This window comes from Anneissia japonica, unplaced genomic scaffold, assembly GCF_011630105.1.
Source record: "Anneissia japonica isolate Jap-2015-1 unplaced genomic scaffold, ASM1163010v1 scaffold234_len1672027_cov178, whole genome shotgun sequence".
Classification (NCBI taxonomy): domain Eukaryota; kingdom Metazoa; phylum Echinodermata; class Crinoidea; order Comatulida; family Comatulidae; genus Anneissia; species Anneissia japonica.
Window position 1 is genome coordinate 743,398 of NW_022738761.1, and position 22,873 is coordinate 766,270.

At 31.0% G+C, this 22,873-nt stretch overlaps 1 protein-coding gene across 2 annotated transcripts in view; it reads right to left on the reverse strand.

The window, feature by feature from the left end:
• Positions 1–22,873, reverse strand: part of LOC117117757 (homeodomain-interacting protein kinase 2-like) — a 68,474-nt gene that overhangs the window by 38,129 nt on the left and 7,472 nt on the right. Inside the window, exons 1-3 of one of the 2 annotated variants that reach the window (XM_033262177.1) lie at positions 17,691–17,709; positions 13,368–14,355; positions 3,549–3,672 (exon numbers count right to left, since the gene is read on the reverse strand). In XM_033262177.1, coding sequence (XP_033118068.1) covers positions 3,549–3,672; positions 13,368–14,353 — 1,110 coding nt within the window. In that variant the 5' untranslated portion in view covers positions 14,354–14,355; positions 17,691–17,709. Of the gene's footprint in view, positions 1–3,548; positions 3,673–13,367; positions 14,356–17,690; positions 17,710–22,873 lie in introns of those variants that run through there. The other variant, XM_033262175.1, reaches the window with a different exon arrangement.

The window sequence follows — 22,873 nt, forward strand, 5'->3', positions numbered from 1 at the left end:
GTATTGAAATACACGCCATCGTGTTGGGATTCAATATTTCGACATTAATTATGTCATCATCATTAATTATGTCATCATCATTCCTGATGATGACATAATTAATGTCGAAATATTGAATCCCAACACGATGGCGTGTATTTCAATACTTGGAGTATGTATTATACTTTCTTATCTGAGATTAATCAGTGGACCTTTCGGTTTTTGGAAAACGCTCCATATGTTTATGAAGTCGTAAAACTATGAGTATGCTTCAAATCTTTTAAAGGTTTTCTTTGTTTTATTTTTTATAAACACAGTATTTTTCAAATTTTGCAACACACAAAATCATCTATCACATAAACTTCAACTCACATGGATGTCATATGCCCTGGTCATATGATAGACATTGACATATTATTGATAATTTTAATTAATTTAATTATAATTATCATTATTCTTATCAGAAGTATTAAAACCACTTCCACATTTGCTGATGATAATCAGATCATATCATAATATCAATGATTTTTTGAACTTGCTATTTGTTCAGTTTATTAATTTTGTTTACCTTTAAAAGTTTATTAATTTTGTTTAATTTTTAAAAGTAAACAAATTATAATAAAAATATATTGTGCTTTTGAGTCAGCTTTTATCGGTACAGTATTTAAAAAAACTAAGTAGTGATTATTAAGTATTTAATAATCATATTATTTTTATATCAATATTTTATTGAAATTGCTATTTGTTCAGTTTATTAATTTAGTTTAATTTTATTAAAAGTTTATTAATTTTCCTTGAGTGTAAGTGTGACCCATGTGAAATAAAGTTAAAGCCCCATTCCCAGCAAAATTTCACTAAAAACTGACTTTTTAAAGAAAATATTCATTTGCATTACTCCAATTATTATAAATCATGGAAAAATATTGGCATGAATTTTAGTTTTACGCAAAAGAATAAAATGAGAAATACAGACTATTTCTCATAAAATATTACCAAATCCCAGTCAGAATCAGCTTTTTAACAAATTTAAAATAATTCCTATGAAATATTATATTTCACAAGTGTCAATACTAGCAACGGAAAATATCATGTCGGCCGTTTATATGTGTGGTAACAGAACCTAAATCGAGGTAAGGCTAGGCCTAGCCTAGCAGCGCTGGATAGGCTAATGTTTTCGGCGCCTACGATATTTCTTCTCACGACCTATCGCAAAATCAAAATGAAAAATTCATCCGCATTTATTTTTTGTGTGGAACACAAAAAATCAAATTTCAGTCTTATTTTACATTTTTTTCATGTTTAGGAATGTCTAAATTCTGTTAAACTAGCAATTCCGTATTATATTTATAAATCTTTATAACATTATACAAAAATTAGATTTTTCTTAAAAACTGAAATTTTGCCGGGAATGGGGCTTTAAATATAAATACAAATAATTTATAATATTAACATTCTACACACAAAAAATGAACACACTGCCTATTTAATAACTAACTGCTCATACAAGTGTACTATGTAGATGCTTGACCTCTACAATGCCAGCATTCAAATTTCATAAACATAGCTTATTCCCTTACTCAACAAAAATTGTACTCTAAAGGTAAATTAAACAATTTAATACAACACAATGAAAACATGTTATGCTCATGTTCTAAAAGTATTTTATGGGTAAAATATTATTGCTTTTGGTTGATCATGTGACAGACTCTGGCAGACCTTTATTATGATTTCGTCACTGCAGGTCACAAGAAAGGAAGGAAAACTAACCAGCAATCGTATATCTTTTTCCAGCACGGTTTTAAATAATTTTGAGGAATAAAAATTAAAAAAATCACAAGTGAAGTGAAGCAATTCATTGATCCTAGTTTACAGACTGGAAACATTGAGCTGGCCCCCAGAGACCCTCAACAACTGCAGTGCTGGTCAACAAAAAATGTCCGAGAATAAAAATGTACACAGGATAAAAAATAGAAAAAAATACCCTCTTCCCCACTATTGATAATGCACTTTATATCATTAACAGTTGTAATCAGTATTTAGGTTATATCTTGAATCTATTAATCTCTATTAAAAGGCAAAGTACTGCATAATAACCATCTCAAGGAATTGAAAGGAAATATTCGGAAGTCCAGACAGCCTACAAAGCCTCTTCAGAATTTACAATTTTAAATTTTAAAACAGTTGGCGTACCACGAAAGAACACTATCAGATTACATATTATGTAAACCTTAAATAAATATAAATTTATTAATGTGTAGGAGTATTTATTTATACAAGACTTATGGTACAATATATAATATATGGCTAACTACCTACTATAATTACATTTTAGTTTATTTGGAAAATCATTGAACACTCATTTGAAAAGCAATTTCATAAGAAAATATTGTATAATTTAGATTTCTCAGGTAACCCAAAAAATTTCCGACAGCATCCATTAGGGTCAATAAAATCAATTTACAGTAGAACCTCTCCTTTGGGACATCCCTATTAAGGGGATACCCTATAAAGGGACACTTTTTTGGCCACAAAAAGAGAAAAAGTACTGTATATCTTTTAACACTACTGCCAACCCGTTATTCAGGGGACACCCCATCCCTCCCTTTCTAGGAGTTCTACTGTGTACTAACTATATATTATATCTTTTACCAAACCTCAGAAGAAATATCAAAATGATGAGTAGTCAACAAGACAACTAGCAAATTAGGATGTACTGCAGTCTATCTACCAGTTAAATATTATTTTATTAATAGTCCTCAGACATTCATTTCAATTTTTTAAATGGGCGTACGCAAAGCCGCCAATGGATACTCATGTTATTCCCTAAATTCTATAGCGAGCCTCTCTGTCAGGGTTGGAGTCGGACAGTGTTTATTTTTTTTTTACTGTCCCAATTAATATCCTGGACTGACTGAACCAATGATGCAAGCAACGGAAGGCAGTGCCCTGACCATGAACTATGCATTCTACATTTATAAATATAATATTTAATTTATTGTGTAACTTTACTATAATAAGCAAAGAAAATCATCATCACAGATGGTACTTTTTTAAGTATAGGCCTAACGAAAATTTATATGAAGCAAGATTGTTTGAGTTAATATTTTGGCAAGAGACCAAGCACAATAAGATACTGTAATTTCTCATAAAATATTTCTATATCAAAGCTCACATATTTATAACTAGGTACAATGTCATACCTTCATATAAATGGGATGTACTTTGAGAAAAATTTTTATTTCATTTTAATTCATAATGTGTAATGCCCACCTCTTAAGAGAATGGAACACACATATCTCTTTATGATACAAAATATGTAAAATACATACTGATAATAAAATTGGCAGAAGTCTGTTAACCTTTTGACAAGATATTGAATGGTATTTGTAAAAAATCTCTTTTTAAGTTCAACAGATCAGTGGCAGTATACTGGTACCAACAATACAGAACTGAATAAAGAATTACAGTATACAGTACTGTATACATAATCCACACTAGAACTTGGCAGTTATTTAGAAGTATGAAAAGTGGCTTTAAGAACAAATCTCAGATTAGGAATATATACTGACCTGGTCATATTCTGATGCACCTGGATAAAGAGGCCAGCCAAGGAAGAGCTCAGCAATGACACACCCAAGCGACCACATATCGATCGCCTCACAGAACGGTAGACCAAGGATGATCTCTGGGGCCCTGGAAAAAAAAAACACAATAAAATAATGATGTGTATAAATAATTTTAGTAGGCATTATAATTATTTAATATTTCATTTCAAATACTGTATTATTACTTGATGCATTTGCATTGATTAAGTATACAGTATACTACAGTACCACAAAAATAAAATAATGGGAAAGCTTCTTCATGAATTACTCATTATAACAACATAAATTTTTTTTAATTTTATTTATTACGCTTCATCACTGCACAAAGAAAACTAAAACAATATAAAAATACAATGGACAGCAGCAAAAATAAAGGGATGAACAGGTGACAAGCACCTCTGTCTACATTCCCCCTTGAACAAATAACTTCACAATCAAAAATACAAGAAAACTGGGAAATATATATACATATATATATATATATATATATCGCCCATAGACTTGGTAAAGCCGACCGAATGAACACCATAGCTAAAAACCAAGCATTCATCAGCCTGAAAGACCACAAGGAAAACTTCGCCAACAAACTACCCTGCAGACTCATAAACCCGGCAAAAAGCGAAATCGGCCTCATCAGCAAAACCATCCTCGATAACATCAACTATATATATATATATATATATATACATACATACATACACATATATACACACATATATATATATTTTGAATTACAAAATACGATAATTACAGTATTTAATAATTTATAATTAAATGACATAGAAAAATATAAAAAAAACATTATAAATTAATTATTATTTATAAGATTAAATATCATAGAAAAAGGAACAAAATACATTGGATATAAAAAACGAAGTTGTTTATATTTTAATAGATTTATGTAGTAAGTATACCTTTTAAAATGTCATTTTGTATCCATAATATTCATTCACAACATGTCTATTACTTAGCATTTAATTTTCTATTTACATAATAAAATTACAAAATTCATTTTAAAAAAGTTAATCATTTTATGTATTCTACCTCCATGTTCTTTGCTTTTTATTTTTTATAAAAGTGAAAAATTCATTAAAGTTGTAATTTTGTCAATATAAAGTCAGCTGAGCAGACATAGTGAGTCGAGCCCTATTTTTTTTTTTTTTCAAGGGGTGGAAAAGTGGGGGGGGGAAGGGTTCAATGACTTGAAAATAAACAACACATACAGTCACAGCCTAAGCTGTAACGATAGTTATCGTTATAATGAAAGAAGGCCAAACTAGGCTAACTAGGCCTAATCGGTGGTTTATATTCGAAATGTCATTTTTATATAAACTGTCATTTTGTATCCATAATACTGTATTTATTCACAACATGTTTATTACTTAGCATCTAATTTTAAGCAAATTTCTACTACCATCATCATCATCATAACACCATTAACAACACCCTCAACACTATCGCCTTCATTCACCATCATTGTCGTCATGGTGATAATCAATCAGCCTCCCTGACTTTGCTATTACGTAAGGCAATACTAAAACCACGATGAAAGAATCTGAAATACTGTACCCAATTCAAGGAAATTAAAAGCATCATCACCACCGTCATGGCTACCATCATCCTCATCATCACTAATTATCACCACTATAATAATTACCGGTAAGACCCACATGATTACTGAAGGTCAACTTATAAACAGAAAAAAAAAATTTCAAATCATATTTAATTATAAAAAGTGTTTCTATTCCCATTTTATTTACAATATTGAGTTAGGACCTTCACTTTGTTTAATGTTTGAAACAGGGGTAATAAAGAGTAGCACCTTTAGAGTTATTCAATGTGGGCTTGATTATTAGTGGCATGACCTACCTACTTGTTTGGCCATTGTTCGTGAGGGTTTTGTGAAGTATTGATTTCTTTGGAACTGTATCTATAGTGTCAAACATGACAACTTTGTGGGAGGCTGTGACGTACTGAGAAAGATACACACCAAGTATGCATTATTTAAACGTTTCAACACTGCTGGTAGACACTGTATCCTTAGATACAAACAAACCCTCTTCAGTTTACCAGTACAACATGATCAGTAGTACTGAAATTGTAACCTATTTCTAAATTCTTGATGCCTTTCATTGACGTCAACATCACAAGATAACCTGCTGTTTGAGAGGGTATATTTTTTGTTAAAAAATCCTAACCATTCCAAGGATAGGCAAATTATTATAAATAGGAGAATTAGTGATTAGCGATTAATATGGTTGTAAAATACTATCAGGGTTGGATTCAACTTTTGAACGTTTTAATAATTTTGAAATAAAACAATATCTGACCAGCATGTCAAGAGTATTTAATTTTAATAGCTTTGACATGTGATATGAATGTTCATCACACTACAAGAAGCTTAATTAAACAATTATCATTTAATTAATGAAGCTTTAATTAGCCTCTCCTTCATTGAGGAAGGGTGAGTCTTTCCTGCATCATCGTAGTTATGGAAAAGGTCAATTATTAGTGGGGGATTTTTTTTAAAACAAAAACAAGAGAATATCTACAGTAAGTTAACTTCAGACAGCCATTATTTAAATAGTACACAGGTATAGGAATGATATAAGTAGGCCTACTGTATTATAATATATAGTAATAAGAAACAAAATTTCAATATAGTCAAGTGTTATATTGTACTATACTTTCCTTTACTAGAAACCTACTTTTGCATCAGTTGCACTGTACTGTATCTCTGCAGTGATTTTGATGATGTGATGTAACATGATAAAATCATGAGTAGTTTTCAAAATAGAAAATGTTCATCTTTTTATTAAATTATTTGGCAAGCATATATGTTTTTAGGGCAACATTTTCTTCTAACTGCCTAATGTGCAGGTCATAGCATCTTAATTTCCTAACAATTTATTATTTTTGAGTGTGAATCATGCAGTCCAGGGAGTATTATGTTTAGACAACCTAAAATCAATAAATTCTCAATGGCATACAATTTCTTAGATACTATAACTTCAAACAGATTCTAAATAAAATAATTCCTGGAATAAATTATTTCTTGAATGTCATGATCATGAACCATGTACCAATAGAAATTTGATTTATCAACAATGAATTAATAACTACATCCACAAATTAAATCCTGCCATGCTATTAAAGTACATGCCACTAAAAAGGGTGATAGTGGAAATATATCTATGTAAACCAGTTAGAGGATAAATATAATACTGATTTTCCTTAATACCATTAGAGTGTGGTCAGCTTTTCAAAGAAACTAACATACTTGTTAAAGAAGAATAGAATACATTGGTGCCATGGACCTAAGAGCAGAAGAAATGCTACATGGCTTTACAAATACACTGGAAAAAATAATAAGCAGTTGGAGCATTAACAATTATAGAGGTCTAACTAGATTTGCAGCAAGTGGGAAATCAAAAGGAAGTTTGTTTACATCTTTTATTTTTCTCAACCCGGTACATGTAAATTTTGTGTGATACAACTCCTTTTTAAATCATTATTTGTATTCAATATTAAATGAACTTTACTATAAAAAAAATCAAATAATTTAGAAAAATATGCTATAAACTGATACAGTTTTTTAATTATATCAAAATAGAAATTGAAATTGTATATGAAGTTGGAAACTTACAGAAGACAACTCTTAGAATACTTTAACTATAGAATTACAGAACATGATGTATTCTATACCTATGACTCATCATTGCTACAGTACAGGAGCTACACTTTAATGAGTAATTCATGTCAATTTATTTTATATACAAGAGTTCAATTTCTTATCCTATAAAATTAATTATTAACCACAATTTACTAAAACTAATATTTACTATATATTTTAAGTTTAGCTATGTCATATAATTCAATTATATTCTAATATAAGAATACAATCTATCATAAGGAATATTTGGGATTTAAAAAAGAAAGTACAGAAAATAAGTCTAGATTATAAACTGTTAACCTTAAATGTGCACTTCAATTCCCAATTTTCTCGTGAATAAGTTTTTCAATGCATCATGAAATTCAATGCATCATCAAATGTAACCTTTCTTAACATTACGGTCAGATACTGTATAACTTATGCAGGTATCGCAAACAATAATTAAAGTTAAAGAGCCTAGGGTTAACTGGGTTAACTATGATTATTACTGTAGGTTGAAGCACACAAGGGTTAACTGGATGAGTTGCTTTTGTAGCTAACAAGTTTTAGTTTGAAACACCAGGCTCGCAAGTTAGGAGAAGCCATCTTTAAACCACAGCCATGCAGGCGTCAACGTTACTATGCATGATACATGACTTAACCAACCATATTTTCTGATTAAGTCATCATAAATGACATAATCAGATATGGTTGGGTCAAGTTTGTGTGGTGGTTGAAAAATTCAGGGGGAATCTTTATGGCCCACATTGGTAATGTAATTTGATAGGCAAATTACAGTAATATTTTTAGCAAATTTCTTTGAAAAATTTTTTGTAGGCTTAGGCCTAGTTAGGTATACAGTATATTTATTTTACAGTAGTTTGGAACGATATCGGGAGTGGGGGAGCTGGCAGTGGCCTACTAGACTACAATTTATTTGAAAATAGCTTTGGCCCGATCGTTCACCCAGTTGGGCCCAATCGTCTGTCACCCGAAGTTTTCATCACGATGATCAAGAACGTACACGATCTAGGCCCTAGGCTAGGCCTAGCCGTGCTACCGTCACTCTGCTATGTATACTACTGCATAACAAAGAAAGCGACCCACGCGGTGCATTCTTAAATTTTATACACATTATTTAAATGTATTTTACGCATTAGACGATAACACGATATCATTGATTTTAACGATCTACCACCCTCGCATCGCAGTAACTATTGTACTAAACTAGGACTAGGCCTCATGTTTTTGTGAAAAGCCTAAGCCAGATAGTCATTATGTACCCGACAGTCGGCTGCCTTTATATATTCACTTGTCTTCAGTTTGCATTCAAAGGGTACACTGCTGCATAGCCAACTGTTGGGGATATAGTACCTTCATATGACTACTCATACAACAGAAAAAAACGTCGCATAGAGGTAGTGAAAAATGGAGATCTAAATGAAAAAAACGATGTATTTCAGCAAGTATTAAAACTTTTTTTTAAATTTTAGGCCTTCTTCAAAATGCCTATGCCTACTCAGTTGATTTTTTTTTGCCGCAAAACCAAAAGTTTTATCCATGCCGACTTGTCGATCGGTTAGCGTGAGCCCTGACTGAACACTGCAGAAACTTCCCAAAATGTAGGAAAACTTTTTTTTAAGCATGCGCATTTGCATAAATCAGGGATGTCACCACGCTGCTCTGCGGTGGACAGGCCCGTCCAGCACCCAACATTTCCGACCAGGATTTACAGGCTCCCGACCACCACTATTATTTCAACAGTTTACAAATTGTAACAAAATAATTAGTTTACCTAAACACAATAGACAAGCTAAATTGATAAAAGACAAGAAGAATACAATAAATGCTTCCGTGGTTACGTTAATTGTAACAAAATACTGCACTGCCCTGCTATTCATCGCTAACTTAACAGCCTAGGCCCAATTGAGTCATAGCGAACGTCGTGGGCTGGCATGACACAGTTGCTCTGTACACATTCAAAGGTTAAAGTTGAAATCGTGACCATTCAAGTGTTTTATTATGAGAGCATGGTCCGGGGCAGGAAGATTATTAAAAATTTACGAAACCTGATTTATGTTTTATTTCTTTACTTTGTTTTCATTTTGTATTTTAAGTTTTTCACTTTTAATTTAATGTGTGTAAATGGACAAAAAATAAATAAATGAGTGCACATGAATCTGTGACATACACATTCATCGTGGTAATCGTCAAACATGTGAAATTACGGCAAACAATGCGGCTGGGTATAGTCGGATCGACGCTTTATCGCCGGGATTTGTTCATTATTACTTTTTAATCTAAAACAAAGCATGTCAACTATTGAATTTAATTAGGCCTACAGTAAATCTCATCTTCATCTGTTTTGTTGCATTCCTGAAATTCTGGCCTAGCTAGGCCTACCTAGGCCTAGCCTAAAAAAATCGCGTCAGCTAGCCTTGGACCTAGGCCTGCTTGACTTAGGCCTTTTGGTTTTTTAAGAGCTTTCACGAATACGGCGACCCCCCCCACCCCCGGGAAAACGGGGAATGATCGCCAACTGGCACTCCAAAAAGCTGGTGACAACCCTGATAAATGTCTACACACAAGCACAAACTACACACTACACACAGGGAAAACAGTGAAAAGTGATTACAATAGTTCCTATTGGCTTACATGCATAGGAACTAAAAATGGTTAAAATGCCAGTCAAATGTATATTTTAAATTTATAATCGGTAATATTTTTTGTGTATTATATGTAATCATAGTTTTATAAGTTTAATAATGATTAAGTATTGTAAAATTTTTACTTCACTGCATTGTTGTTAAATATTTTTCACTGAGCTCTGTCAACAAAACAAATTTCAGTATGGACAATAAAGATTTCTGTATTCTGTAAATGAGGTTTCTCGAAACACAGTGAAAACCATGGCCAACTGACTTCAGACAAACTTAAAACATACCGTACAAACATGATTTACAGGAGATGGGTTTGTTGTTTGCTTATGAGAGTGCTGGAGGTTTTCTGCTTCTTTTTGGGAATGGGGGATGTTTTGCTTGCTTGCAGGACTGTACAAGACCCCGTGTCAATTTCCTGTGACGTACGGTGAGACTTGCAAGACCATTTACAACACTACTTCAGAGTTTTAGAACCAGTTGTAAAGTTGTGGCTAGTGTGTCATATTGAATAACATTAAACCTCTTTCAAAATTCATCAATTTCAAAATTGAATTTGCAAATACGCTTATAACCTTCCAAATAACTCGGGTCAAAAAAATTTAGCTTTCATTGATTTACCTTAAAATCATTAAAATTGATTACTAGCCAAATAATTCTTTTTCCAATTGAAATTAACAAAGCATTTTGAATAATATATTGAACTATATTTCAAATTTATTTAGCTTACCACAAATATGATATCTTTCAAACATATTTCAAAATAATCTGTTAATACTTGGACAGATAACCAACTAATTCACATAATTTATTCACTGTAATGCTAACAAATAACCATGACCTTTGAACTGAACTTCCTATTTTTATTCACTATGTTCCAAAAACAATGAATCAAAGTGTGTGAACTTATTACAGACTTATTTTGAAAGTACAGTAACTTACTGCACAGATGTCTCAAGGTGATCGGAGAGCATCCACAAAAAAAAAATATTGAAAAAAATTCTCATTATACTGATCAAAAAAGATAGATTTCAAAAACAAATTATAATGCTAAACAGAAACTATGCATATTTTCATTAACTAACTGTACATAGCATTAAGTGATTTATACTGTACAACAATAAATTGCTATTAAACTGCATGATTATAATAATATTTATAACTATTTAATTAAATTCTTATTTTATCAGTTTATTATTTTTCACATTAAAAATTTAGGAGTTATTAATTAAATATATACATATATATATATATATATATATATATATATATATATATATATATTTAGTGTACACTTATTTTAGAAACAAATAAAATTGTTAGTTCCATGCCTGAAATTTGAAATGTTTTTGTGAGGGTATTTTACTATTTGGTTTGTTATTTTTTATTTCACTATCCTATTCCAAAAAACAAAAACAAAAATGATAAGGGATGGGACATGAAACTGGCAATAGATTATATTTGGCCTTAAATAATTTAAAGTACTACAGTATGCCAAAAAATATAGGGAACAATATATTAACTAGAATGAGTCTGCTGATTTGTGGGGTTATTTTTTTAATGGTCTAATTTCTTAAGTTAACCTATTATAATTACACAAAGTAAATTTAATTTAAATATTACTATTCCCATTTTCACCTTATAACAGACAGTAAATTTTCATTTATTTACTGATTTTAAAGGATTCATTATAAGATATGGTCACATGACCACATCAAAGGCTACTCGCTAGGCTTTTTGTTTAATCGAACTGAACATGTTTTGAAAGACTGGATAATTATTCTCGCATGTATGCAGACATATGACAATTTGAAAATGTCATTTGAAATGGAAACAGGTCAAAGAGGGGTCAAAGAGAATTCTTTCTCAAGGATACTATGTGTTTCCTGTCTGATATCAGAGCTTATGAATATTCATTAGCAATGAAGATTATTTAATCATATAAAAAATTTGTGTGCAATTTAATTGCTTAATGTATATTAATTTGGATGGTACTATCATGTATTTTAATACAATTATTTAACAAAAAATATAATTTGAATAAGAAAGTTTTGATGAAATATGAAACAATTTAAAAAAGCTAATTCCTATTAATATAATAATTACTTATTTTAATTTTATATTTCCATGAGAAGAGTGGACCAAGTGGTCTACAATGATGCTTAATTGTAGTAATTACGATTAGACTATTTCAGAACACAGGTAGTAGTGTGTACATTGTTGTTGAAGCCTGTATTGTATGATATTCCATAACCATTAGGTATTCCACCATATTTGAAATCCAAGGTTATCTAAATTTGGCAACTAGTAGCCAATTTATTGATCAGAAATACTCATCCGTCGTAAGATTCACAACATATGGAATTTTAACAATTTATAAATTCGAAAATCTATATTATTTAAAACTGTGTGCTAATTTTTTTCAAGACTGTAACATGAACCTTATAAATTGTTTATCATAGCATATAAAAGGACCTGTTATAATGATTATTTTTGCTATTTTTATTTTAAATATTTCTGATTCTCTTATTATAATGTACTGTAGTTATCTATTATTCTCTTACACCTGTTTATTAAATTGAAATTATTATATTATAAAAAACTTATAAGTTATATTTCAAATGAATGCATTAATATTCTATTATATTTTTGTGAATGCGATACAAATGTCATATTGGTATATTTTTTATCTGAAATTGTTATTCATATCTTCTACATCCTTTTATGGAGTTCCATTTTTAAAGGCTTATACAGATCAACAATAGACTACAAGCTCTGAAATACATGTACAAATAAAGTGACAATAAAAGCAAATACTGACTTGCAAAAATGTGTATTTTTGTGTTAGGAAAAAGTCTACATGCTAGAATGACACAAAAAAAAAAAAAAATAGGGCACAGGCCATCCAGGCACAGCCTACGAATAAATTTTCTCTTACTGAAACGCAGTTTACTGAAGTAGATTCAATATAACACACACAAGTTTCATATTAAAAAAGCTAATTTCATTTCTATGACAAGTTTCATGTGGAATGGTCTGATGTACGTGTATGAATCGTATACAGTCTTTGCGGTACATGTTTACTTGCTGAACACACTCATACAGATCTAAATTCTCAATTTGAAATGAAGTAATATCAAATTCGAACGTCTTTAAGTCTGCAGACCAGTGGTTAGTCAAGAGGTTATGAAGAATATCACATAAAAATGATAGTAATTGAAAGTAGCATCGTTCTTCATGTATAGAAAATGAATGGTTTCTTAATTACTGTAATGATAATAAGGAGCAATAATAAGTTTAGCAGTATGACAACTGTAGGCCTACTTTATTAGTTATACCTTTTCTATTGACTTGGATGCATGTACTTCAATAAATTATAATAATAATAATAAAAATATACAGTACAGTAAGTGATAAACAAAGATATTGAATTTGAAATATCTAAACGCCGAAAATAATTGAAATTTTACTTACCTATAATATCTGGACTGAAGGTATGTAGAGCATACCGCTTTTGAAACATGGCTAGCGGAACCAAAGTCAATCACTTTAACACGGTACGGTTGGCGCACAGGGTCCACAAGCATTATATTTTCCGGCTTAAGATCAGCGTGTATAAGACCCAGGCTTTTTAACTTGAGTAACGCTACTAGTACTTGCTGAGTCACAGGCCTTATGTACTTAAGTGGCAGTGGGCTAAACTTACTATGCTTCAAATAATCGTACAAATTTTGCTCAAGTAGTTCAAAAACTAAACATGTATGCGTTTTATGCTGGAAACATTCGTAGGCACGTACAAAATTATATTCATCTGCATTCTCGGCACTCAACCGCGCTAAAATATTCACCTCAATCTGACCTTGTCTCGCGTAAGATGGATGGTTTTTTAGAATCTTTATTGCCACAATCTCATTGGTTCCGCGCTTCCAACATTTCACAACTTGCCCGAATGTTCCCCTCCCCAAAAATTCCAGAACTTCATAACGATTCGTTAATGATGTTAATACTTCATGCTGTACAAGTTGGTAATCACCATCACTACTAGAACTCTTTTTGGAGGTTGTCTTTGACGTCGTTGCAGTCGACGTCGTCGCTGTACTACTTAAACTACTTCCATGATATTGTTTTGTGTGCACCTTTTCTGTCCGTCTCCGTTGATGGTTATCCAACTCCTCGCTTTTTCGCTTAAGACCGCATTTTTGATACGTATCAAGCAACCGTATTGTTGAAGCCCTGATAACGTTTTGTGCATTGTGGGCATTAGTTCTCGACCAGTTGTCAACGTTTGTGACACTAATCGGTACGGTCCGGAGTGTGCTCGTTGTTGCACCATTTACTGCATTATCTGTTTCAATCACGTCATTGTTGTTTAAATGGTTGCCGTTGTCAATGTGCGTATTCTTTATTGAAGAAAAGGCACTACTTTGCGAGGCAAAATTTGCATTGACGTGGGCTGACATAGCTGAAAGAAAAAAAAACTATAAACTTTAATTATCATTTAAATAACTGATCATTATTTACTAAAGGAATTTTGGGTGAAGAAATAAAAAAGAATAGTTGTATTATATTTCAAAATTACTTAACTAGCTTTTTTTCAGGATTTTGAAGAAACATAACACGGTAAAACAATAAAGTACATCATTAACACCCACCATGCAGAGTAAGTTTTGCTTCTAAATAAGAACAACAATTATAATACTGGACATGCTAATGTAACTTTGAAATTGAAAACATAAGTAAATATTTTGCTTTTAAGTACAGTAATTATTTTTCTACTCTAACCTATATACCTCATGTGTAACTTACATTTTTTGTAAGATGAATAATTAATGAATATCACAAAATTATTTAACAAGACATGACGTGAGCGATATAATTGACATTGATGAATCATTAGTTAATGTGCAGGGCATGTTAAACTGACAATCATGCCATTATCAGAATTTCATTTAAATGGTTGCCATGTTACTGTCAGATTTCGTTCTTTTTCTGGAAAGTGTTAGCATTTTGTAACCTTTTAATACAATGGTTAAAAACCGAAATAGCTTCTTCTTAGCTACTGCAGTACTGTCTAGCTACATTAAATGAGAATGTGTCCGTGGTAAAACCTGTATTCAAATAAAACACCGACTTTTAATGAGAATGCATTGTTGAAAATACTTGGGTTGAATCTCAATGGTTTCCAATTTTCAGCTTTGTAATTGTATTAATTATTATAAAGCTGATCTATGGCATACAAGTAATGGCCGAGGTTGTTGCAGTACTGTAGTACCCTAAGTATGATGGACCATAGTTCTGAAATGATTTGAAATTTTTTAAATTACATGTGTTACTGTAAATACTGCACATAGAATAATTTTCTGAGATGACCTCTGCCAATTATCAGAAAATGAGATTTGGCACAGAATGACCCAAATAATGGTTCCCTAATAGATTTCAGATACAAGTCTTCTTCACTGAGCCATTATAATCATTTAAAGAAGCTGGCCCCTATAGAGGTCCTATTTAGAGTTTTCCCAGTAAATCATTTATTTTAGCCTAAACTGCTAAGTTACTTGGTACTATGATTGCTATCTAATAAGAATTTAATGAAATTTAGCCATTCAAATTTCGATAAAGTTATGATGGACAGTTTTATGGCGCATCATCTACGTTAGTTTATGTCCTAGAGATCTTTCTCAAGAACTCAATTGTGGTTAAAGTTTTTGAACTTCTAACCTGAGAGAATTAAAGTGGCCTAGGCTCCCCAAGTTGTCTACAAGATGTTTCTTACTATTAAATTAACCACTATAAAAACTATAACTATTTATTTATGCCAAATCATCCAAAACTTGTCATTGTCATAAATCATATATTTTCAAAATTAAAAAAAGGGTACAAAGACCAAAAAAAAGGTTAGAAGTTAAAGAATATTACTATTTATCATTATTACTATAACTTATAAATTTTAACCTTTCTTCGTAAAGTTAAATGGCCTTCAATATTCAATGATACTAAGTGAATGAAGCAAATATTTAATAAATACTGCAGACAATCTATCTGATTAAAATATAAAAAATAACTTAATATATTTCCTTTCAATCAAAAGGAAAGTTCAGTTGCTAATTATATGGATGGACGATACTCAAATTCTCATTAGGAGGCTTAGGCAGTGGAGATGTTATAATCATGAGAAAAACACATCTTTGTGTTCCACAAGAATTAGGCCATGCTATGTACTAGAAATAAAATTAATTGCTGACCTTCCAACCTGATTTCCACTACGCTTGTGTATTTCCACTACACATTTGTATTTGTCTTACCATTAAGATTTTTACTCTATAGTATTTTTAAGTGGCTACAGGATAGGGGCAAACTGGTATAGGTCAAGCTTCTGTTACACAATACAAAGATAATACAATAGGACAAAAGACTTTACTCTTAACACAACATGGTACACCTTAGAAATTGCACAATACCTACTGTCGCTTACTAACAATTCCCTCTTTTGGATTTAAGTAGCGGTCATTTATCATGTATTTCTTTTCATCATTTTAGTAAGAAAAGTAATAAACACTCTTTTCTGTGACCCCACTACCATGCCAAAAAAGAGAAGAAAAGGCCTACATGACTGTTGTCATTTCCATAAGAATCTGTTGTTCCCCACCCACCCCCACCTCCCTCACACTGGTGTATGTCTTGTACTCTTGTAAAAATGATTAAAAAAAAAAAAGACTTCTTAAGTTATGGTCAAATCTGTTTATATTAATAAAATGTTGGTTTATGGAACATGAATGAAGTTAATATCCTTGGTCAGCCCATTTGGAGCCCTATCAATTAGTCTTCATCAAATCTATAACTATCCAAAGGAAATGACAGGAATCAACCAGTGATGACGATATGAATCATTTTATGTTTTGTCCAGCAGGCCTACAGTATACTGTTAAGCTACATAATATCAAATTTAATATCATGTATATTATGAAGTATTCCTAAAAATACAGATATCATCATTCCTGATGATGACATAATTAATGTTGAAATATTGAATCCCAACACTATGGTGTGCATTTCAATACTGGAGTATATATTATACTTTCTTATCTGAGATTAATCAGTGTATGTTTCAGTTTTTTACAGATCACTTATTCTATTTAGGTGAGACTTTTTTTATACCCTGTTTAGCGAACCCGCCGACTGCAAATATTGATGATTTCAAATAAAACATTGAAAATTTTATTTTTGGCCAATTAAGCGCACCCGCCACCACGAAAAAGTGAAAATTTCATAAGAAAAAAAGTTTTTCTTTATTTTTATTACGCCCTCCACCGCCTTGAAATCTCGAAAGATAAGATATGAATATTTCTTTCAAATTATATAAATTTGAAGCATTTAACCATCCTATTTTACATTCACTAATAAAATTTTATTTTTATTTTCTCCTCTGTCTGGATGATTTGGCAAGACTATTTCCTAAATAAGAAAACAAAATTTTATTTATATTTTTATTCTGCCCTCCTCCGATAATCTTTAAAAAAATAAGTACGCAAAACAAGGAATAAAAAAAGACTCACCATATGGGCTATCCACATTTCAACATTTTCATAAGAGTACAAGACACAGAAAAAACTGTTTTGTACTCTTAAAATTATGGATGACCCCTTAGTAACATATTTTTAAATAAAACTATTCATTATTAGCAATGTAAAATAATATATTTTCATAACACAGTTTGTTTATTTCTTTAAATTAATTATTAATATTTAATTTATCTTGTCAACTGAATTAGAAATACCCTAAAATTCTAAATGGTCTAACCTGTACACAGGTCTGATGGTCCAAGGTTATAATCTTTTCCAGGGCAATAATTTGAAATGGTTGAGGTTTGCTGGTGCAGTTGAGCGCATTGTAGGGATTAGTCGTAAACAGCTCTACGTGGGTTGTTGATCTTGAACAAGCTTCTATCGTGCACAAAATATTCAGTCAATCTTTGATGTGAATGAACTTACTCACAATGTTCTCAAAAACAGCAGAATAATTTGATAAATATGAAATTCATCTATGCTGGGAAATATATTAAACTCTAGATATGTTTGGCATTTTACTTTTGTAACTATTGCTACGATGATACAATTTTGAAAGTTGAATTCCTTGTAACTTTTCTTACCCAGATCAATAAAAACCTTAAAAAATGAACAATGGAAGATAGCAATAAAAAATAAAATTTGCTAAAACTCAATCGCATTACGAAATACAAGATAGGACAGCACAGAAATGAAACCAGTCAATCATATTTTTGAAAGGCAATGCAAAAGTTTATAGTATACATCAATTTCAGGTCCCTATAACGATACTGTACACATTCATTTGAATGACAATCAGATTACCAATACCACCAATTACCTTAACTTGATGAACTCACATTCATGTGACCCAATGAAGAAGTCCAGTTTACACTATAATAGTAATGATCAACAATAAAAAGTTAAAAAGCAATTGTTCATATATAAAATAAAAGAAATAAGAGAAGTTTTCAAACTAGCACGATTCGATAACAATTTATTGATAGAAAAAATAATTTCACAAATCAAATTAAATGACGGCATAATCATGCAAAAACAATAAAATAGTAGTAGTAAAAACAATTTTTATGTATGCTCATGTTGTGAAGCTTAACTTTCACTGTGGCGCTGCACATATTTGTATTCATTATCATCAGTTACGTTTAAAATGTTTAACACCAGTGATGTTGGTAGGAATATCTTGGGTAAAAATTATTCAGCATGCAACATATGTAATACTTGCCCTTTGTGAATTGAGTATAAAGCAAATGTTAAAATTATGTATTTGGCCTATTATAGTACATTTCTTGACATCTTGCTACCACAATGTAGGATTTTAAATACTATCAATCAGTTTATAGATATCTTTATTATTGCATACTGACAAGGTGGACAAAGAGAACTAAGTCAGAATTACTTGAAACATGGCTAGAGCATAATCCAGGAAAGGGGTCAATTATCTGTGAACTTTTTATCTATGAATCTTATGAATTTATATGGATATCCTGTCTATAACACTGTCATTATGATAATCTTTATTATACCAACACCTTGAAAACAGGAGAATATTTATTAGTATTCATAAAACTAACATGGAACAAATATGAAATATAAGACAATATACACAAAGAAAAATGAGTGAATATAGGTAGAAATTTCATCTATTTTTAAAGTATTATACAAATTTGTATGTTTTTTCTATACATGTATTATCTATTATTACTATAGTAGAACCCCAACTTTAGGACACCTCTATTCAGAGGACACCCCTATTAAGGGAATGGGGACACTTTCTGAGTGTGCCAAATGCTTAAATAACCCCTATTAAGGGGACACTTATTTTTTTTCTATTCTATCACAACAAACACAACCATCTCAAAATAAGAAAAATTCACTTAAATTTATATATTAATAATAATAATAATAATAATAATAATAATAATATTTTAATTGAAATTGAAGTGCAAAAAAGAATTTTGAATCAAGTAAAATAAACCATGAAAAAAAGTATTTTCATGGTTTGTTGTTTTGCTTGTATCTGTTAAAGTGGTGTTCTGTTCTCACCTCGTATTGATTTGATTGAATTTTGTATTTTGAGAATTTGTTCATTTTTTTGTGGTTTTTATTTGAATTGTTCTTGTATATGTATGAATAAATTGTCCGTTTTAATGAAATTGTTCTATTAATTTTTCTAGGCCTACTACTTTACTTCTAGTCTGTTCCGGAGGTTTTTTGAATAAATTGAAATTGAAATTAATTGTAAATGAAAATTGAATTTTGAAATATGAGCAATAAACCAGAATTTTCTCCTCAAATCCTTGGAGTGAATATTGGTAAGACCTACTGCATGTGTTACTTTGTAAACAAATCTTGTCAATTTTGACCCTTAACCATGGGGATTTCTTTTTCTTCGGTTTTTTGTCCACTTTCATAAGATTCTAATTTATTCATTAACATTACATCATGAAACAATATTGGGAACACATAAAACTATCGTTGTTTTAATTACTTTTCTGCTGATTTCATATTTTAAATGGATTCTATTTGCTTCACAAATTATAGCTATAAATTAGTTCTAATTCTACTGTAACTAATTGTGTCAATAAAAATAAAATTATAAAGAATTGTATGTCATCGTTATATGAAAACATGTCAAAAACCCCTATTAAGGGGATAATTTCACATTTTTGGTTAGTGTCCCACTATTATGGGACATCCCTATTAAGGGGACATTTTTTAATATCCCGGAGGTGTCCCCTTATTAGGGGTTCTACTGCATTAGCAGTGACAATTAATAGGCTAGCGACTTCAAATGATTTTGTGCATTGAACAAAATACCCACAACTTATTCTCCATTTTAGAAATAGGGCATTATATTATACGGTGACAAGACATATTATAATTAGAAAAGCATAAAACGATACCGCTGAATTCTAAGAAATGACTGGTAGGCAAGGTCAAATTCATGCGGCTTGTCGAGTCTAAATCGCAGCCTCACACACAGAGAAATGTCAAAACCCAGTAGGCCATCTTTTTAATACCCAACTGAATCAGTAAATACCTTTTGTTTCACCTCCACTCCACTGTGTAAAGTATATGAAACCTAATCATTCTGGGCCTAAATTGACAATGATCATTTCTTCAGCACAGCTGCTGCTAACAAGTGGATCCTACTATTTTTAATCATATTATAATACTGTGCCATTGTTTTAGATGTATTCCCTTTCCAATAATTAATAACAACATTCTATTCATCAAAGCTAAGTCTCTTTCATACAGTAATTCTGTTACAAAGTTTTTGTATGAACCATCATTTAAATAAAATAATAAGGAGAAAGAAGCCATAGACCTAATGTACATGTTCAAATGTTAAATTCAACTGAAAAACATAAAAATAATCACATTCAATTATAATTGTTTCCAGGTCATTCTAAAGAAAGGTGCTTGAATTAAAGCGCTTAGTTCCAATTGCGTATAACTACAGTACTAAATACAAATTTGCAAGGGTTTATTATACCATCATCTGCAATTTTATATTATCATATTGTCTTAAAAACTTAATCTTTTCAGCTTTATAACTGACAATAATTGTAAATTTATCCAAAGACTCAAGCGTTACAAACATGCATTGGATAAGGTTCAATGGAAAGATCACAAATGGCAACAAAAATTTGAAAATTACTGGTAGTGTTTTGAACTTTATTCAATATAAATTTTCCATGCTGACAGTATAAGTCATAAATTTTATCCAACTAGATGATTAAACAATCTATCGGCAAATGAAAAACCAATTGTCAGGTTTTTCTGAGAAAGCTTGGATGTTTTTATTAAAGACATTTAAAGCCCATGACATTCATGACCAATTTACTTATTCAAGCAAAGGTCAAATGTCAATGGGTGGTTTAGATCATGGAGGTATAACCTCCATGGTTGGATGTAAATGCAGCCAGCTGACTGATGCTGCTTATGTGTTAATGTTATGCTTCTATAAATCCATTATTATTGTTTTATTTGTTCATATTTATAATGCGATATTACAAATATTCCAAGATTTACTCGGCAGTTACAATGGCAATTTACATTAAAGTACTCTAGTATCTATACATGTGCTTTCATGGCTAAGAAAACTGGTTTTAAAAAATGGCTCTTCCAAAGGACGATTTCCTGGCCAACGAAAAACATGGGTTCTTCTATCGTGCCGAAGAACAGTTCTTTGACATGGAATCACTTCTGCCTCCAACAGGCCATGAACGATTTCTCATGACCAATGCAGTTTATCTTGGTTATCCGATTACCAACCAATGATAAAATAACGGTTTTGATCTCGCTTTCTAGTAGAAATACACCCTGTTGTATGTTTAACTTCACTATTAGCACTGTACACTGTACTTGAATGAATATAGATACTTAAATGTTTGAGGTCTTTTTATATACTTCTAACATTTATTCTGATTATTCATTGCTACTCAAAGCATGGAAATTCCCCCATATTGATCTCTTCTTTTTTTTTACAGCTGTTTCGTGTTGACGTCACTCGGAGCAAACTAATCCTATTTATTAACAATGTTTAAAGCATTTACTGTACAGTATTTCTTTTGAAACATTATTATCAAGTCCCTCCAATCCGGTGACATACAGTTTGTCAATTTGCTAAAGTTTGTAAGGATAATGTATACTGTACTATTTTACTAAAGAGTTTGTAGTTTCTACTTTAATACGTACCGAATGACAAAGTATTGTGCAGCAACACAAGGTCGAATGTTATCACATAATATTTATTATCAATCTAAACTCAACATCAAATCATCTATGCTAAATCCATCAATAATATTGAAACATATAACTATAGTATGATAACATGTTTTTCATCCACTTCCCCAATAGAAAGGCTATCATAGAGCAGAAAACCCAATGTTCATGACCCTGTACAGTAACCTTATAAAGATTAAATATAATAAATTTGACCCACAATCTACATAGAAATTTCAAATTAGCCCACATCATAAAAACCTGAAAATTAAACAATGTCAATGACAGTAAGATAATTACTGTACATGATAACATGCATTATAAGGTTGTGATTAGCGTCAACTTTAACACCAGCATTCTTATTTGATTTCCAGGCACCTTTTTCAGCAGCTGATCTGCCTTGTAATCAAGTCCATAAATTAATCGCTTTTACCAGGTCTCTGTTGATTGGTTTGTATACTATGCTGCCATGCATATGGACACAGTGTAATAATAAAATTCACAGCGCAGTACTTGTTTGTAATGCCTCGCATTCAGATGAGATCAACAATCACTTTTCTATGATGTTACTAGAATATGTTTATAAAGTCAATAGCAAAATATATTACATTTTCCTTTGTCTCTTCCTTTCTATTTTAAAAATTTTATCCTAAAAGTTTTATATTCTAATAAAAAATAGGTCATACAGAA